Source organism: Castanea sativa, chromosome 1 (assembly GCF_040712315.1).
Source record: "Castanea sativa cultivar Marrone di Chiusa Pesio chromosome 1, ASM4071231v1".
Classification (NCBI taxonomy): domain Eukaryota; kingdom Viridiplantae; phylum Streptophyta; class Magnoliopsida; order Fagales; family Fagaceae; genus Castanea; species Castanea sativa.
In genome coordinates, this window is record NC_134013.1 from 17,323,028 (window position 1) to 17,339,076 (window position 16,049).

Consider the following 16,049-nt stretch of genomic DNA (forward strand, 5'->3'; position numbering starts at 1 on the left):
AACTTGTTTCAGGTTGGGGATGAGAACGTTACTTTGCCGTACTGGCTGTCGAATGCGTCTGCACTTTTATGCCTCCTGCAGAGGAATTTAAGATCCAATGGTTTTTTGACTACAATAAATCAGCGTTCTGCTGGGGCTTCTGGGTTGATTAGCAGGGTTGGGCAAGTGAGTTTATGTCGAGAAACCTGACCTTATTGCATATTAGAAAGGTTGCATTATTTTATTTATTTTAAAATAATATAATTACCTATTTCTATAGTAGTACATATTCTCTATTGTATCTTTAATGTGTTTATTATCCTATAGGAAACATGATATGTTTTAATATTTTGAGATTTACCTAGAATTCTTGGGATTTAGCATATATGTTTTTATACAAGTGCATTTAATTTTTATTTACATGTCAACACTCACTTTGGTTGGTGTGGAGTGGGTATTTAGTGGAGAGTGAGGGAGATGGATTTGCTTTTCTGTCGTTTCACTTTTGTAGTTACATTTCCTTAGATTTTTATTTTCCATGTCAGTGCTAAAGTAGACTATCTTATGATAACATTTACTATGCTGGTCTGTTTTACAAACACCAACACCCGCCCCCGCCCCCCCCCAAAGAAAAAGAAAAAGAATCTTGTTGGGTAAACAGATGTTGAAGTTTTAAGTGGTCTATTGTTTTATGATATTTGGTGATTTTTTTTTTTAATTATTGAATTTCAACTAAGTCATCAGAAAATTTATGGCGTATGATCACGTTTGAAAAAAAAATTTGAAGTATGCAAATTTTTTTCTCATTTGTTATTTTCTGTATATATTTTTTATCAAATGGGATTTACCAAATCCTTACATCACAACTTTTGTAACAGTGAATTAAAAAAAAAAAAAAAACTGGGGGATGGGTGTAAGGGGGGAGGTGCTGAGATGTGTAACGACTAGGAAAGAGTTGATATTGAAAGTTGTACTGGGTAGTGGTTACCTTGTTAGGCTTCAGGAACTACACATTGCTAATGGCTTAGATTTGTCTTATTTGAGGGACTTATTGTAACTACCCCGCCTCAACTGTGTAGATATTGTCCGCTTTTACTTATCAAAAAAAAAAAAAAAGATATTGTCCGCTTTGAGGCCCATACCCCTTAGTTTTGTTCTCCCCCAAAGCACACAGCAGTTGGGGGAAAAGGCCTTGAATACACATTTAAAGGGAGGTCACTTCTCATAACCACATCCCGATGTGCTTCTCTAGGTGATGTGGGAGTCCATGGATTGCAATCCCTTCTTTTGGGTTTCTACAATCCACCCCCCTTATGAGCACATATGTCCTCGCGTGTGGGGCCCACACTTCCGGCTAGGGCATGGCACTAATCCCATATGTAATGACCCCACCCCCAACTGTGTAGATATTGTCTGCTTTAGGGCCCATACCCCTCACGGTTTTGTTCTCCCCCAAAGCACACAGTAGTGGGGAAAAGGCCTTGACACATTAAAGGGAGGTTATTTCTTATAAACACATCCCCACGTGCTTCCCTAGGCGATGTGAGATTCCATGGATTGCAAGCTCCTTTGTTGGGTCTCTACAAGTGCTGAGATGTGTAATGACCCGGAAAGAGTTGATATTGAAAGTTGTACTAGGTAGTGGTTACCTTGTTAGGCTTCAGGAACTACACATTGCTAGAGGCTTAGATTTGTCTTATTTGTAATTTTTCTAGTTAAATTGGTATGTGTAGTCGGTCTAGTATTCTGAAACTTAAACTTTTGATGTGGCTAGTGAAAAACCCATGGTTTTATGCTGTACCATTATGTAATATCATTATTTTATTAAATTATTTAATAGCTTGCATTTCTATCATTGATGAATTTGGTTTGTGATTCATTTATATCCTTTTTGTATGGAGTGACATGTTTTTTCTTGTATGTTGAATGGCATGCTTTGTGAGGCTTAAAGAATTGTATATTTTTCTAACATTAGTTTTGTAAGTTGTTTTTCTTTATTGGTAATAAAGATATATATATATTTTTGATAAGTAAGAGTGATATATAAATATAAACGAAATGCTATTCTATGCATGAAAAACATAGAGTAAACCTAGAAAAACAAGAGGAAGAAAGCAGAAAAACTACAAAAGAGAAAGGGAGCTAAAAAAAGAAGGGAGAGAGTCACTAGTTGTGAGTCCCCAAGCCTTAGACCAATCAAAAAGAGTCTCACGAAAAGAAGCAAGCAACTGATCACCGGTGCTATCCAAATCCTCAAAAGTCCGCTGATTCCGCTGATTCCAAACACACCATAGGATGCCCAACGGAACTAAATTCCAAATCTGAGACGAGTGCTTCCCCAACCAATTCCACCATCCAAAAAGCAAATTTGGGATCGATCTAGGAATAACCCAAGACAAGCCAAAAGTTCTAAAGACAAAGCTCCATAACCGATAAGCCATCTCACAATGAAGAAGTAAGTGATCTACCGTCTCTCCATATTGTCGGCACATATTGCACCAATCCACAAGATATATATTGAATAACACTACCTTATGCAGAAAAACATAAGGTAGAGAGAAAAATACAAAGGGAAAGAAAGAGTATAAAGAAAAAGAAAGGAATAGAAACTAAGTACACAAGAGAGAACTAAAAAACATAGGGAGAGAATCACTAGAGGTGAGTCCCTAAGTCCTAGACCTATCAAATAGAGTGCCACTGAAATAGGCCAATAGCTAGTCATCCGAACTTTCCATGTCCTTGAACGTCCTCCTATTGTGCTTCCTCCAACGATACCACATCAAGCATAATGGAGCTAAATTCCAAATGCTAGACAAATGTTTTCCAGGCCAATTCCACCAACTGAATAGAGTATCCGCAACCAATCCAGGCAAGATCCAAGAAAACCCAAAAGATCTAAACACCAAACTCCACAGCCGATAAGCCTTTTCACAATGTAGTAACAAATGATCCGCCGTCTCCCTATTACTGCGGCACATGATACACCAGTCGACAAAATCCAACCCTCTACCCCTCAATTAGTTTAGCAAGTTGTGCACTTTTAATGGTGAACTTCTGCAAGGTTTTATTTTTATTTTTAATGCCTTAAAATTGTTCTTGCAAAAGATGTGTGGCTCTGCTTCTTAGTTTCTCTTTACTTTTGTACATGTTGAATAATTTTGCATGAGATCAATGATTGTAGTTTGTTCCCTTGTCAGGGACTGAAATCTCCTCTCAAATATATTGGAGGATTTGATAATGGCATTTCACACGTAGAAGCAAGATATCCAGCTATACTATTCAAACAACAGTTAACTGCTTGTGTGGAGAAAATTTTTGGTTTGATTCGTGACAATTTGAAGAAAGAACTATCTCCGTTGTTGAGCTTATGCATTCAGGTAATTTTCTCTTTTAGTCAGACGTGATATACAACAATATATGCCAAAATCTATCAGTCATGTCAACTGTGATGAATTTCTTTGCCAATGAGCTTTAGCTCACATGACACTTTCTTCATGCAGGGTGAGGTTGTAGATTCAAAATCCATTGGGTGTATCTGTTACTTTTCAATTAAATAATGACAGATGAATTTCTTTTTGATTATTATTCCCTTTTTTGATTGGAAGCTTTGGTTGCTTAATACATAATCTCAGTGACAGCTTCAATGCATGTGCAAATTGTGTTCAAAATAATGGTCCAAAATGTCTGTCACTTGTTATTGTCCTGGTGTATAGGTTACTTGATCTGCTTAGCTAACTTATCTACAGAATTTTCTGGTTAAATGATGGATTTACAAAGCACCTTAAATGAAGGAGATACAGCCTGAGCTTATGTTTTTTTTATTTGCGATCCTGGTAGCAAAGATTCACAGTGCACCGACTCTAATATATCACTTGACATGTACTGCATAGTTGATTGGCCATTAGTTGTTGCCAATGAACACCGTTTTACATACGCACCAACAAGGTGAGAATTGCGGCAGATATCCCTTGAATAAACATATAAAGTTACTTAAGGCTAAAATTGGGTGGGGCAAATTATAACGGCTTAAAGTCTGAGGCAGCAATCCCACCAAATCCGCATAATCTTACATTTAGTACCACATAATATTTAGATGATGACTTCTAAATATAAGTTGAAATGAGTAGTATTAGAAGCCTGAACTTTGGATGAGAAACCATTAACTAGAGTAATACTTTGAGGTGATGTAGCCAAGAGCCTTGTAGCCCAATTGACACTTCCTAGTGTTTCTAAAGGAGCTGTCTAGGGTTCAAATCTCCCATTCCTAACTATTGAATTGTCACAAAAAAAAAACCTTTGAGGTGATGTAATAATATGGTACTTAGAGATGAATTGATGCACCACCTATCATTTGCATTGTAGCACCAAACTTGATGACCCATGAATTGAAAGTGAAGGATAAATGACAATAGGATGCATTACTTATATGGGCTAGAGTGGTTGTGGAGGAGGAGGAAGTTGCTCGCTTGTGATGGGCTAGGAGTTGAGCTTACTCATCATTGGTATGGGAATCATCTCTGTTCCTGGACGATAGTGGAGAGTGTGGATTGCCCTGATGTTGGGAACTTGGGATGGAGTCATCCTATGTGAGGACCTAATGGGCAGACCGCAGACCTGCGTGGTTTGCCATGGAGATGGCAAAAGTAATCTACTGTATGATTGGTGCGGTCACAGTGCATTTGTTTATTAGGTTCTTGGTTTCCAGAGTATCCATTACCTCTTGAATCTTGTCCACCATGGGCTCTTATGGCCACCTCCATTATTTTACCCTCCTTGTGAGCTGCTCGGACTTTTACACCTGTGGAGGGTTTGCCATGGCGATGCCAAAAGTAATCTACTGTATGATTGTTGCGGTCACTGTGCATTTGTTTATTAGGTTCTTGGTTTCCAGAGTGTCCATTGCCTCTTGAATCTTGTCCCCCACGGTCTCTATGGTCACCTCAATTATTTTGTCCCTTGTGAGCTGCGAGGACTGTTACACAAGGCAATAAGTGCAGAATGGTCACTAGGACCGGTGATCATATCAAAAAGGGTAGAGCGTTGAAGTTGGGAATAAACCTCATGGAGAGAAGGAAGATCAGGGCTATACAAGATCTGGGCACAGACTATAGCAGTATAGCTCATACTTGGATGTCAAACCACTAATTTCAGATTTTACTTATCAAAAAAAAAATATTGGTCATGAGTGGTTGATACATGTTTCTCTCAAGATGTATGGAAGGCTTTGTAACAGTTTTGTGTGGGCCACGTTTCCTAGTTGTATTACGTGGGAGGATTGAAATAGTCACATTTTAGTTGAGGGATCTGTAATTTAACTCAAATCTATCTTTGTGTGTTCTTTATTTGAATCTAGAAAGCACGGGTGCGTTGATTGGGTCGGTGCACCTGAGTCCGATACGCATGGATGTGCCGTGCGGCCATGAATGCGGCTTCACGTGCGTCTGTGACCTTTTTTCTTTTTCTCGATTTGGCCTGATACGGTCTGATTCGGTCCGAAACAGGCCTTGGATCAGTCCAATATGGGCCGAAATAAGTGTTTAAAAAAAGGGTAAAATTTTTTGTCAAATATGTTTCCTCTTGGTATATGTTTACTATTATATGAAAAAATATGCCTAACAATATATAGAAAATATAAATAAAAATATATTAATAAACGTATCCTGCCGCACCTACATCCTACTTTTTCAAAAATTTCCGAGTCACCGCATCACACCCACACCTGAATCCGCACCCGTGATTCCTAGATTTGAATGTTGCACCATGATCAAGGGTGTTTCTTGTATTTTATTAGATGATTGTATGGTTAATTTGATTTAATTTTTAGGAAGCTCTCTTTATAGAGCTCCCGTTCTTCTTGATAAAATTCCTTGTTACTTATAATAAAAGTTGGGTAATTTATGGAAAAATCTTCTTATCAACGTATTAAGCTTAGTTTCTTTAAAGCTTAGTTTTTAATCTTTATTGTATGTATCATTATAATCATTGATCTTACTTGGCTTTGCTCTTTTGTTTTGATTATGAGAATTTGTCAGCAAAATCTTGTGTCTTTAGTTATGTCTTATATATAATTTTTTTGTGATTATTGGTAAGGCACCCAAAGCTGCAAGAGTACATGCTGGAAAATCATCTAGATCACCTGGAGGTGTTCCTCAGCAACTGCCTAATAGTCAGTGGGACAATATCATTAAATTTTTGGATTCTCTTATGAGTCAATTACGTGGTAATCATGTATGTGCAAAGCAACATTGTTTTTTACCAGTATTGTGTTTAATATTTTTGCCTGATCTTCATTGTTTGTATTTGTCTGTACCATTTGTGAAACACATGCCACATCTGGAGCATGATTTTATTTTAAATTGCTGGGGGGGACAATTTCCATAAATTTATCGTATCTCTTCATGTTTATAGTAAGTCTTATAGCACAACATTGGTGATCTAAAAAGCTCATGTGATTGGATATGGTTATTGTAGATTCAAACCAGATGTTTTGTGGTGTACTATGTGATTGGGGAGATTATATAGTGCAGTTTATTACAGCCTTATGAAGTCTGGACATCAACTTAAGACATGGGAATGGTACTACACAGATATGCTGGCGCAGAAAACTTAGAGAAAAATTAGGAGACAACAGTGGGAAGTAGAAAATAATGTTCAACAAATCCATAGCCATAATACATATGTTAGACATTAGGTTTAATTCATATAAAATTTTGTGGAAAAAAAAAAGTCAATTTCATGCATGTGTGCATCTTATGCCTTGTATGCCTCATCTCAAATTAAACCTTTGTTTTCACTTATTCTAATTTAGAATGTGAAATTGATAGTTTTTAGGTCAATTTTTCATTTTAAAAATGACAATGCTAGAGTGGTAGTAATTTAATATGGCAGTTTGTCTGCTGCATGTCGGAGTCACGCTGGGGAAGTGCCCAAAATTATATTAAGATATTAAAATTTTTGACAGATGATTTTAGGTTTGAAGGTGGTCCTAAAATGTTGTTAGTTTTAAAAAGTCATAATTGTGCACCATCTGTGAACTTAGTGCGCTGTCTCTTTTTCTGATGTAAGTAGTGCTCACTCAGGTACCCTCCTTTTTCATACGTAAGCTAATCACCCAGGTTTTTTCTTTCATCAATATCTCACTTTTCAACAGGTAATTGTTAGTGTTCTCTATTTCATCATCAAATAATTATTAAGTTTTTGTGTTGAGAAATTTTTAGTTTTATTTATTTATTATTTTGGTTTGGGTAGTCTTCTGCTGCGACGTGAATGTTGCACATTTTCAAATGGGGAATATGTGAAATCTGGCCTAGCAGAATTGGAGAAATGGATAGTCAGTGTTACAGATGAGGTAACTAAAATCTCTATTTTACAAGTTTATTGTTACAGTGTCTGAATTCAATGCTTTTAGGTCCTGAACCTTTTCAAACTGTAGTTTGCAGGAACCTCTTGGCATGAGCTAAATTATATAAGACAAGCTGTTGGATTTCTGGTATAAGACATAACTGTTTTTGTTGGAGTATTTTTAAGCTGTTATTTATAGGAATTACACTAAATGCTTCACTGCAATTTATATAGGTAATACACCAGAAGAGGAAAAAATCTTTGGCCGAGATAAGACAGGATCTTTGTCCGGTATTATCTTTTGCATATTGCTCATCTAATTATTGAATTTTTTTTTTTGTAATCTGTTTTCGATTGTAAATTAATTTATTGATATTGTGATCCTTGGGCAGGCATTAACTGTTAGGCAAATCTATCGAATAAGTACCATGTACTGGGATGACAAATATGGTACTCAGAGCGTGTCAAATGAGGCAAGTTGCATTTTTCAGCTCTAGTTCAGTAAACGTTTGTTATGTTATCCCATATGTTTTAAATCTTATTGGGTTAGCAGGTGGTTGCTCAAATGAGGGAGAATGTGGACAAGGACAATCAGAATTTGACCTCCAACTCCTTCTTGTTGGATGATGATCTGAGGTAATCTGCTTGCCCCTTTCAATTATTTGGGAAATTGTGTATCCAGAATAATAATGGATAAGAATAAATTAGTGAGTGGAATTGCTTGCTTTTGTACAACTTCTATTTATTCAAGTTTAATGTTTATCATTTTTTTTAATGGTTGTGGTTTCCATATCTTTTGTGCCCATATCTTTATTTATTTTTCTTAATTCTTCTCTTTGCAGCATTCCATTCTCTACAGAAGACATAGATATCGCAATTCCTGCTATTGATACTTCAGACATTGAACTTCCAACATTCTTGTCTGAGTATCCTTGTGCACAGTTTCTCCTCCAGCATCAAAAGTAAACAGTCTGCTGGCTTCAAAGTCGCAAGAATTGCTGTTTATGCATTCTGTTTAGCCTGGCTTAGCCATACCCGGGGCTGTAGTGATTAGTGCTTTACATATAGGATACAGAGGTTTCCTTCCTACTCAAGGAAATATGGGTAGTCATGGGAATTGCTGAATTGTGTCGGCAAAAGTGGTTCCTGGGGATTGATTAGTACCCTTCCCTATTACCTTTTGATTTGGCCTGCAATGCATGATTGTGGGATTAGGTGACAGTTCTCTGAGCTTAACAGGCCGATGCTTTTTTCATGAAGCTTATCCATTTAAGTTTGTATATATATATATATATATATATATATATATATATATATATATATATTTTACAACCGAATCGTGTCATTTTGTATTCTAGTTCGTTCTAGAGTTTTTTTTTTTTTTTTGTATATTAATTTAAGAAAAGCAAAAAAAAAAAAAACCCATTTATTGTTGTAAATATGTACTTTATTCCATCGATTAAGGATGGGCATTCACTTTTATGAACCCAGGCATTTTGTTTTTAGCATATTCCACACCCGTCCTCCCTCAACCCATATGTACTCGCATATACAGATGTGATGACATTGGCTGCATAAACACAACTGGACTTTTGTCATATTTGCTTGTCTTTAGGTGAGTTTGGATCCATAAAATTCATTAGCAATGGCATTTGTGTATTGTAATGTAAATCTGCAATCCTCCTAAGCTGGAAGTCTGGGACCTTTTAGTGCTTTTAATGGACTTAGGTGATCACTCTGGGGTCATGGTTCTAGAGTGAATGTGATTTTAATGTATTTTCATAGATCATTGCATAATGAGTTTTTATACGAAATGCTTATCTGCTTTATAGCATCTCAAGGTACTATAGGCTTTTGTAACACGTCTTAGGGCCAGTTTAGAAGGAAGAGGATGGAAGGGGAGTTGAGAGGCTAGTTTTTGACTTCCTTCCCTTCCATCCAAATTGGCCATTAGGTAGTAGTAGAGGCAAGCATGTGTTTTTATATTTTACTTGGTGTATGTTTGACAATTATTTTTGTTAATTTATTTTACTATTCAGTTTATTTTTGCTACTATTCATGGGCTTTATTGAACTTTTTGATATTATTAATAGGTCTTATTGTACTATTTTAGTTAATTTTTATTTTTATTTACAGTATTTTCAATAAAAAGTTTGCAGTTTCAACAAAATAAGCAAATTCTAAATAGACTCGTCAATTGCTAATTTTATTGTTTTGATATTTACATATCTGTGGTCTCATTTGAAAATTTGAAATTGTGGGATATACAAGAAAACCTCAGTGGACTGATTTGATCAAGGCATTAGAGGTAGGAATTTATAAGCAAGCTGTTAACTTTGTTTCTATCACTTGTACTTCTAATTTAAAGTTTTATGTTGGAATACGGGACTATTCTGCAAGGTTTTCAAGAGTTCGTAATGGCGCACGCTTAAAGGAAACTAATAGAGCAGGGGGATCCTTTGCTTAGAGGAATTGTAGGCAGGCAATTTTGTAATCCACTAAAGTTTTTCTATTAAAGTAATAAGTATATAACTCTGTGCATATATATGATACATTTAAAAATAATCACAATTTTACATATATATATATATATATATATATATATATAATTTAGAATATAATTAGATCTAGATTTTTTTGTTTTTGCATTCAATAATTTACTTGTTACAAAAATTAGATGGAATAAATCCGCAAAGTATTGAACTCCAATTAAAATTTAATTTAGAATTTAATTGAATTTAGACTTTTTAATTTTTGCACCTAATAATTTACTTGACACAAATTTAAAAATTAGATGAGACACATGATGTAAAATTAGACTCCAGTTTAGAATTTAATTGGATTTTTTCTTAATTTTAACTATTAATATATATATGACTTATAAACTTGAATTGCTTTTAGTTATACAAAAAAAAGCTCATAAATATAAAATCATTTAAAAAATTATATTTTTATGGTTTAGTTATATTGGACTCTTTGTTTTTTACACTAAATTAACTTATTTGACACAAATTAAAAAACATAGATTAAATGAAACACATGACACAAAATTAAACTTTAATTGAAATTCAATTTTTACATTGAGTTAACTCACTTGGCACAAAAATTTAAAAACTTAAATTAGATAAGACACATGGTGTAAAATTAGATTCTAACTTAATTCTAATTTAAAATCTAATTGAATTTTCTCTTAACTTTATCTATTATTATATATAGAGATTTGGTAGGATTTTTAATGTTGGCTAATTTTATAACAAATTTCTTTGTAGATTAGCATCAAGCGTTCTTAAAAAAAGTGTTATTTTGATATATAAGAAAGTTTATTTATTTTAACACTATTTTATAATACATCTTACAGATCGTATTCTATTTTTTGTCACTTTATTTAAATATTCTTTCTTTTTTGTTGTTCTCAATGACATTCAAGAGAGAAAAGAGAGAGTTTGAATAGTTATTAATTAATAAGATATAAGAGAGAGAGAGAAAGTTTGAATAACTATTAATTAATTCCCAAAGGTGAAAGAAAGTTTGGATAAAAAATAACAAAATATTTATACTATATCTCCCCGTATGCTGCTATTATTATAATGTTCTTGCATTTGGCACATTTGGGGGGTGATTTTTTGTGTTTGATGTGCTAAATGATAAAAATATGTTATGATTTTAGTGTCCCACATTACTTAATTGTAAGTTTAAACATGTGTATATAAGATCTTAGGCACCGTTTATTTGTAAGCTGATTTTCAAGAGTGAGTTCTATCCATGGGTTTGTAATATTTGGTATTGGGCACCCTCTCTTTGCAAGCCGATTTTCAAGGGTTAGTTCTACCTATAATTTTGTAATAAAATTTAACATTTAGCACATCTTATGATTGTAAATAAGGTAAAAGATCGAAGCTTTTGGTCACTATGGAAAGATTAAATTACTATTATTTATGAAATGATGGAAAGGTAGATGAGTAATTTTGTAATTTTATTCTCAATATCAATTCCCTCATGTTTTCTCCCCAATGTAAAAACTGGTTGACCCAATTGAAAGACTCCATCCATCCCATTTTCTTTCCTCTCCTTTTTTTTTTTTTTTTTTTTTGAAAAACAAACACACAAAAAGGAAGAGGAAAAGAAATTTTAATACAAAGTTACACTACAAATTCCAGTCAAAAGCTCTCCTATCTCATTCCAACTAAATAATGAAAAAATAATATTTTTCTTTTCTTTTTGTCCCAATCAAACATAATATTGAGGAGTGAAACAAAATGTGAAAGGAATTTGATTAATGCTACCTATGATATCGAGAGATTTTACAGACTTGAATAATTGACATCACATTTTGTTTTATTTCATTACTATTTATTTATTTATTTATTTTGGTTATAATTACAACATGCATATAACCTGATCACTTTCCACCCCCAAGCATTTTGTTGTGCCAAGGTTTTCCTTTCTTGTAGTTTTGTACATTGAGACCTAACGCTTGCATTAATTCCCTGCAATTTGTTGTTCCCTAGCCATCAATGGGCAGCCATGCCAATTGGATTTTGCATTTTCTTGTTGGTAAAATTGATCGATATGTGAAGTGACAACCAATCCTTACGTTAACAAGTCATTTGGTTCCATGTTCTCTAAGCTCGCTTGACATGGCCAACTGTATGGTAGTTTGTCCACTTCTTCAGAGTATGTTCATCAAATTACTGAAACAACAGATGCTATTTCCATCTTGTGTATTCTTCTCATTAAATGCAAAAAGACATGAATCTATTAACTGTCAAATTGCTTTCCAATAGTCTGGCAATAATGGAATCAAGCGCCAATATTAAAAGAAAGAACAAGACAAAGGCACAAAGAGGGTTAGCTCTCATAATTAATGAAGGTTACATATGAGGATAACTCTCATATTAGAGAGGTGAAATCATAACTCTGTTACCATGTTAGAAAATGCATGCCATAGCTTTAAAACTATAATAAAGCATATGAGAAAATATGGAGAAGACAACAAAGATCAGAGAACACCATCCCTTACTATAAACTCTATTGAGATTAGTATAAGAATGGCAAAAGATTTTTTCAAGTCAAGTTAATTTGGAATGACTGGTTTAGTCCACAATTGATAAGTGGAAGTAGTTGTAGTTGCAGAAGTGGCACATTGTTGTAAATCAACCATTGAGAATGAACGCCAAGCTGATGAATTTCGTTGCGGTGGAGATGAAGAAAGTATGCTGTTTTTAGTTGATCTACTTTGTGGATGCCGTGGCGGTAGAGGTGAAGATGGAAGAGGAGGAGACCTTGAAATCGAATCTTCACTTGAGTTACTGATGCTTTCAGAGCTGCTGCTGCTCATGGCAACTGCAAAAGCCAATGTACTTCGACTTGAGCTGAGTGGTCTTTTTGATATCCCACCCCCATGACTTTTCAATGGTAAATTTCGGTTCTTCTCCCACACATGATTGAAGGCAAGAAGGTTTCTGCGTTTCCTGGTGTAGGCATTTTCTGCTTTTGCAATGTCTTTGATGTTGGAAGAAGAGGATGCCTCTGTTAAACTAGTGAACGACTTTGATTTACCATTGTAGAAATTTGAGATCCCTCTCCTGCAACCATTACATCAATTCATAATAAGAAAACTAGAAACAAATAAGATGAACTTTGTAAAGTTTGTATATCTCATACAATTGGGCCCAAAAAAAAAAAAAAAAACCACATAAAATTTAGTATTTGGCAATTGTCAATCCTGGATTGTTCATCGAAACTGGCTAAATTAGCAATTTTGTGGAAATGTCAGATTATATCTTGCAATTTTAGCTTTACATGTATGTATTTACTATAAATTAATACTGTCCCTTTTCATTTCCTGATCCAATTTTTCATGAAAACAAAGGTAGCACGATCTCTTGGTCATATCGTATTGTAAAAAGCACAAGTTCCTGATCTAGTTAAAACCAGATAAGCACGAAAGAATCCTGAATAGAAAATGAGATTCAATTCGAGAGCATTTGGTATACATATTTCGATACAGAAAAACGAAGGCTTTCATATCAAAAAGCAGAACTGAAAGAAGGAGGTCAAGCAGGCTCAATCAATGCCTTTGGTAATGCTCTGTTTGTTAGCAAAATTAAAGATTTTATCTTTTTGGTTGATGCTTGATAAATATAGATTTAGACTTAAGGCTAAGGAACACCATATTTAGCAAATAAGAATAATAAAAAGTATATGATATATTGGTACAATGAGGTACAACATTAATTTAACCTCGTAACTAGGATGAAAAACTCTGATCTTCATGTTCTTCTCAAACCCCGTAACTTGGTTATATGCTAAAGATATTAGATCCCCTTTCATAGATTACTTTATACAACAAAAGTCAACTTAAAAATCCCATAAAATTTAAAACCCAAAAATAGAAAGAGAAAAATTACAAACCTGATAGGCAAGACTTCTTCCAAGGCTTCCATCATATCAAGAGGCCCTTTATAAGAACTCTGTGCTTCATTCTCTCCACAGTCCTCACCGTCCGATGACACATCACTATTCCTCCCGATCGAAGATGATGATGATGCTGATGCTGATGCTGATGCTGATGCTGAAGAAGTAGAACATGGACTGCACCCATTCAAATCCTCCAAAGCCAAACTACTCGACGACCCTCCACGTGACATTCCAGCTGCTTTACTATCCAACTCTATGGACATGATTATACAGCTTCTATTTTCTGAAAGTGCACGACTAAGAACACAAACAACGACAAGAACAAGAAGAAGAACCGTGTAGTGGGTGGTTTTTCTTATTTAAAGACCTGTATGTGTGTGTATGATTATTCTAATTCTATTTTTTTTTCTTTTTTTTTTCTATATATACAATAATAATAAAAGCTAATTAATTAGTATTTGGATAACATAGTGGGGGAATTAATTAGTTAATTAATATTTGGCTTAAGCCTTATCCTTATCCATCCACTCGTTATTGCTACAATATTAATAATAAGAATAAATACGGAAATATTCGCACACAGTTATGTAAACAGTGAGCTGTTTTATGGTGTAAATTTTACCTTCTACACTTGCTTTTTCTGACAACATCTAAAAGTCTAAAACTACTACAATTTATAAATTTTCTTTTGGCCGCATGCAATAAACTTCTTTCTGTTTTTTTTTCTTGCTCAACTGTAAATGTTTTTCTGGTGGACAAATTGTCAAATACAGGTGTTTCTGAAATAGCTTTTGTTAAAATTTGGCGTATGTTTACTTGTTGATAAACAATCTAGAAAATTAGGAATCTATTAAAAGAAAAACTGAATTCAGCCTTAAGTTCTTTGGTACAGATTTTCGAGTTAAGTAATGCAAGTATTTGTTATATTAACCACTCAATCTAGAATTTGAATTTTTTACTTTATTTTCTTTTATAGCCTTTTAAAAAAATAGTAGTTTAGTAGTTTTTAGATAAAAACGTACTTGTGTGAACAAAAATAATCAACAAAAGTCAAATAAACAGGTGTGAAAAGAACAGTAAATCAAATAAAAATTGTAAAAATAAATTCTAGTTAACTTAACTAATAAAGATTTTTATGATTGAATATAAGATTTGGTGATCAATATATTCTCGTCCACACTAAAAATCGATTAGTGTTTTAGTTTGATAATAAATAGTACAATAATTAGAAGAAAAAAAAAATTGAGGAAGAAAAAAAATTAAAAGCAAAAAAAAAAGGCTAATTCTATTTTTGATAAACACTCTGTATTATGTCTCTTCCATATTTTTGAATGGTTTCGTTACTTTTTTGTATAACAAGACCGCATTTAAAGACTCTCCATTTTTCTTCTAATATTTATGTACACACACTGCCATTTTACACGATGGTTGCAAATCTAGAACTAATTCAATTGAAAAAGAAAAATGTGGAGTCAATTTCGGCGTTAGTGTGAAATGGTCCTTTCCTCCACCAACTTTTTTTTTTTTTTGGGAGGTTCCTCCATCCAACTTTATTAAACAGATTTATGAAGTATTCCAATGTTTGGTCCACCTTAAGCTTTTTTTTTTTTTTTTTTTTTTTTTTTTTGAGATACAAGATATAATTCTACTTTAATCTAATCTAAGTGTATATGTGTATGAACTCCGACTCTTACCCTCCAAACCCCATAAACACTTATATTTGTGGAGTGACCATCGCATCAAGGGTGTGCAATGATGATCCACCTTAAGCTTGACATTTACCAAGAAGGAAAAAATAGACATTTGGAAGAAGTCAATTTTTGATATTATAATTGATAGTTCAAAATATATTTGATAAATTTTATTTGATATGATAGACAACCTCTTTAAAATTACGGCTTGTAATAAACACTACAATTGGGAAATAAAATTAAATTTAAATGTTGTTTAAGAAAAAGAAGAAGAAGGAAACGTGTGATATTATTACCATGTAATAATTATTTTATACATCAAATGTATTCATAATTCTTCTTACAATATTTGAAATCACAAACTATAAAAAGTAAGGGAGTGAAATTTTTATTTTTATGAGAAATATAAAAAAACTGTTACTTAAAAACTGTTACTCTTTTATTTTTTCATAAGAAATTTTTAAATATATCTATATTCTTAAAACATCTATTAACTTTATCCTTTTATCTTTATTAAAAGATGAATGGGTGTTCTTCTCAAAAATAAAAGAAGATGAATGGGTGTGGGACTATTACAGCTAAATATTGTAGTAATTCACAAAAAAAGAAGAAGTTAAA

At 33.6% G+C, this 16,049-nt stretch overlaps 2 protein-coding genes across 4 annotated transcripts in view; one reads left to right on the forward strand and one right to left on the reverse strand.

The window, feature by feature from the left end:
* LOC142607351 (myosin-15) overlaps nucleotides 1-8,828 on the forward strand; it is a 33,784-nt gene extending 24,956 nt beyond the window's left edge. The window contains exons 30-39 of one of the 3 annotated variants that reach the window (XM_075778806.1): nucleotides 13-165; nucleotides 3,177-3,356; nucleotides 6,070-6,207; nucleotides 7,059-7,129; nucleotides 7,228-7,327; nucleotides 7,412-7,468; nucleotides 7,555-7,611; nucleotides 7,713-7,793; nucleotides 7,874-7,956; nucleotides 8,163-8,828. In XM_075778806.1, coding sequence (XP_075634921.1) covers nucleotides 13-165; nucleotides 3,177-3,356; nucleotides 6,070-6,207; nucleotides 7,059-7,129; nucleotides 7,228-7,327; nucleotides 7,412-7,468; nucleotides 7,555-7,611; nucleotides 7,713-7,793; nucleotides 7,874-7,956; nucleotides 8,163-8,286 — 1,044 coding nt within the window. In that variant the 3' untranslated portion in view covers nucleotides 8,287-8,828. Of the gene's footprint in view, nucleotides 1-12; nucleotides 210-3,160; nucleotides 3,357-6,069; nucleotides 6,208-7,058; nucleotides 7,130-7,227; nucleotides 7,328-7,411; nucleotides 7,469-7,554; nucleotides 7,612-7,712; nucleotides 7,794-7,873; nucleotides 7,957-8,162 lie in introns of those variants that run through there. The other 2 variants (XM_075778813.1, XM_075778821.1) reach the window with 2 other exon arrangements.
* A 3,325-nt stretch (nucleotides 8,829-12,153) lies between these two features.
* Nucleotides 12,154-14,133, reverse strand: LOC142615841 (protein OXIDATIVE STRESS 3 LIKE 1). The gene is made up of 2 exons (XM_075788701.1): nucleotides 13,735-14,133; nucleotides 12,154-12,905 (listed from the first exon to the last, which is right to left on the reverse strand). Exons 1-2 carry the CDS (start codon nucleotides 14,001-14,003, stop codon nucleotides 12,395-12,397), a joined length of 780 nt encoding a protein of 259 aa, XP_075644816.1. The 5' UTR covers nucleotides 14,004-14,133; the 3' UTR covers nucleotides 12,154-12,394.
* Nucleotides 14,134-16,049: the final 1,916 nt, after the last annotated feature.

Coding starts and splice junctions, on each gene's coding strand:
- LOC142615841 (XM_075788701.1), bottom strand. CDS start 14,003: ATGTCCATAGAGTTGGATAGTAAAGCAGCTGGAATGTCACGTGGAGGG. Junction 12,906..13,734: donor GAAGAAGTCTTGCCTATCAG/GTTTGTAATTTT, acceptor TAATGGTTGCAG/GAGAGGGATCTCAAATTTCT.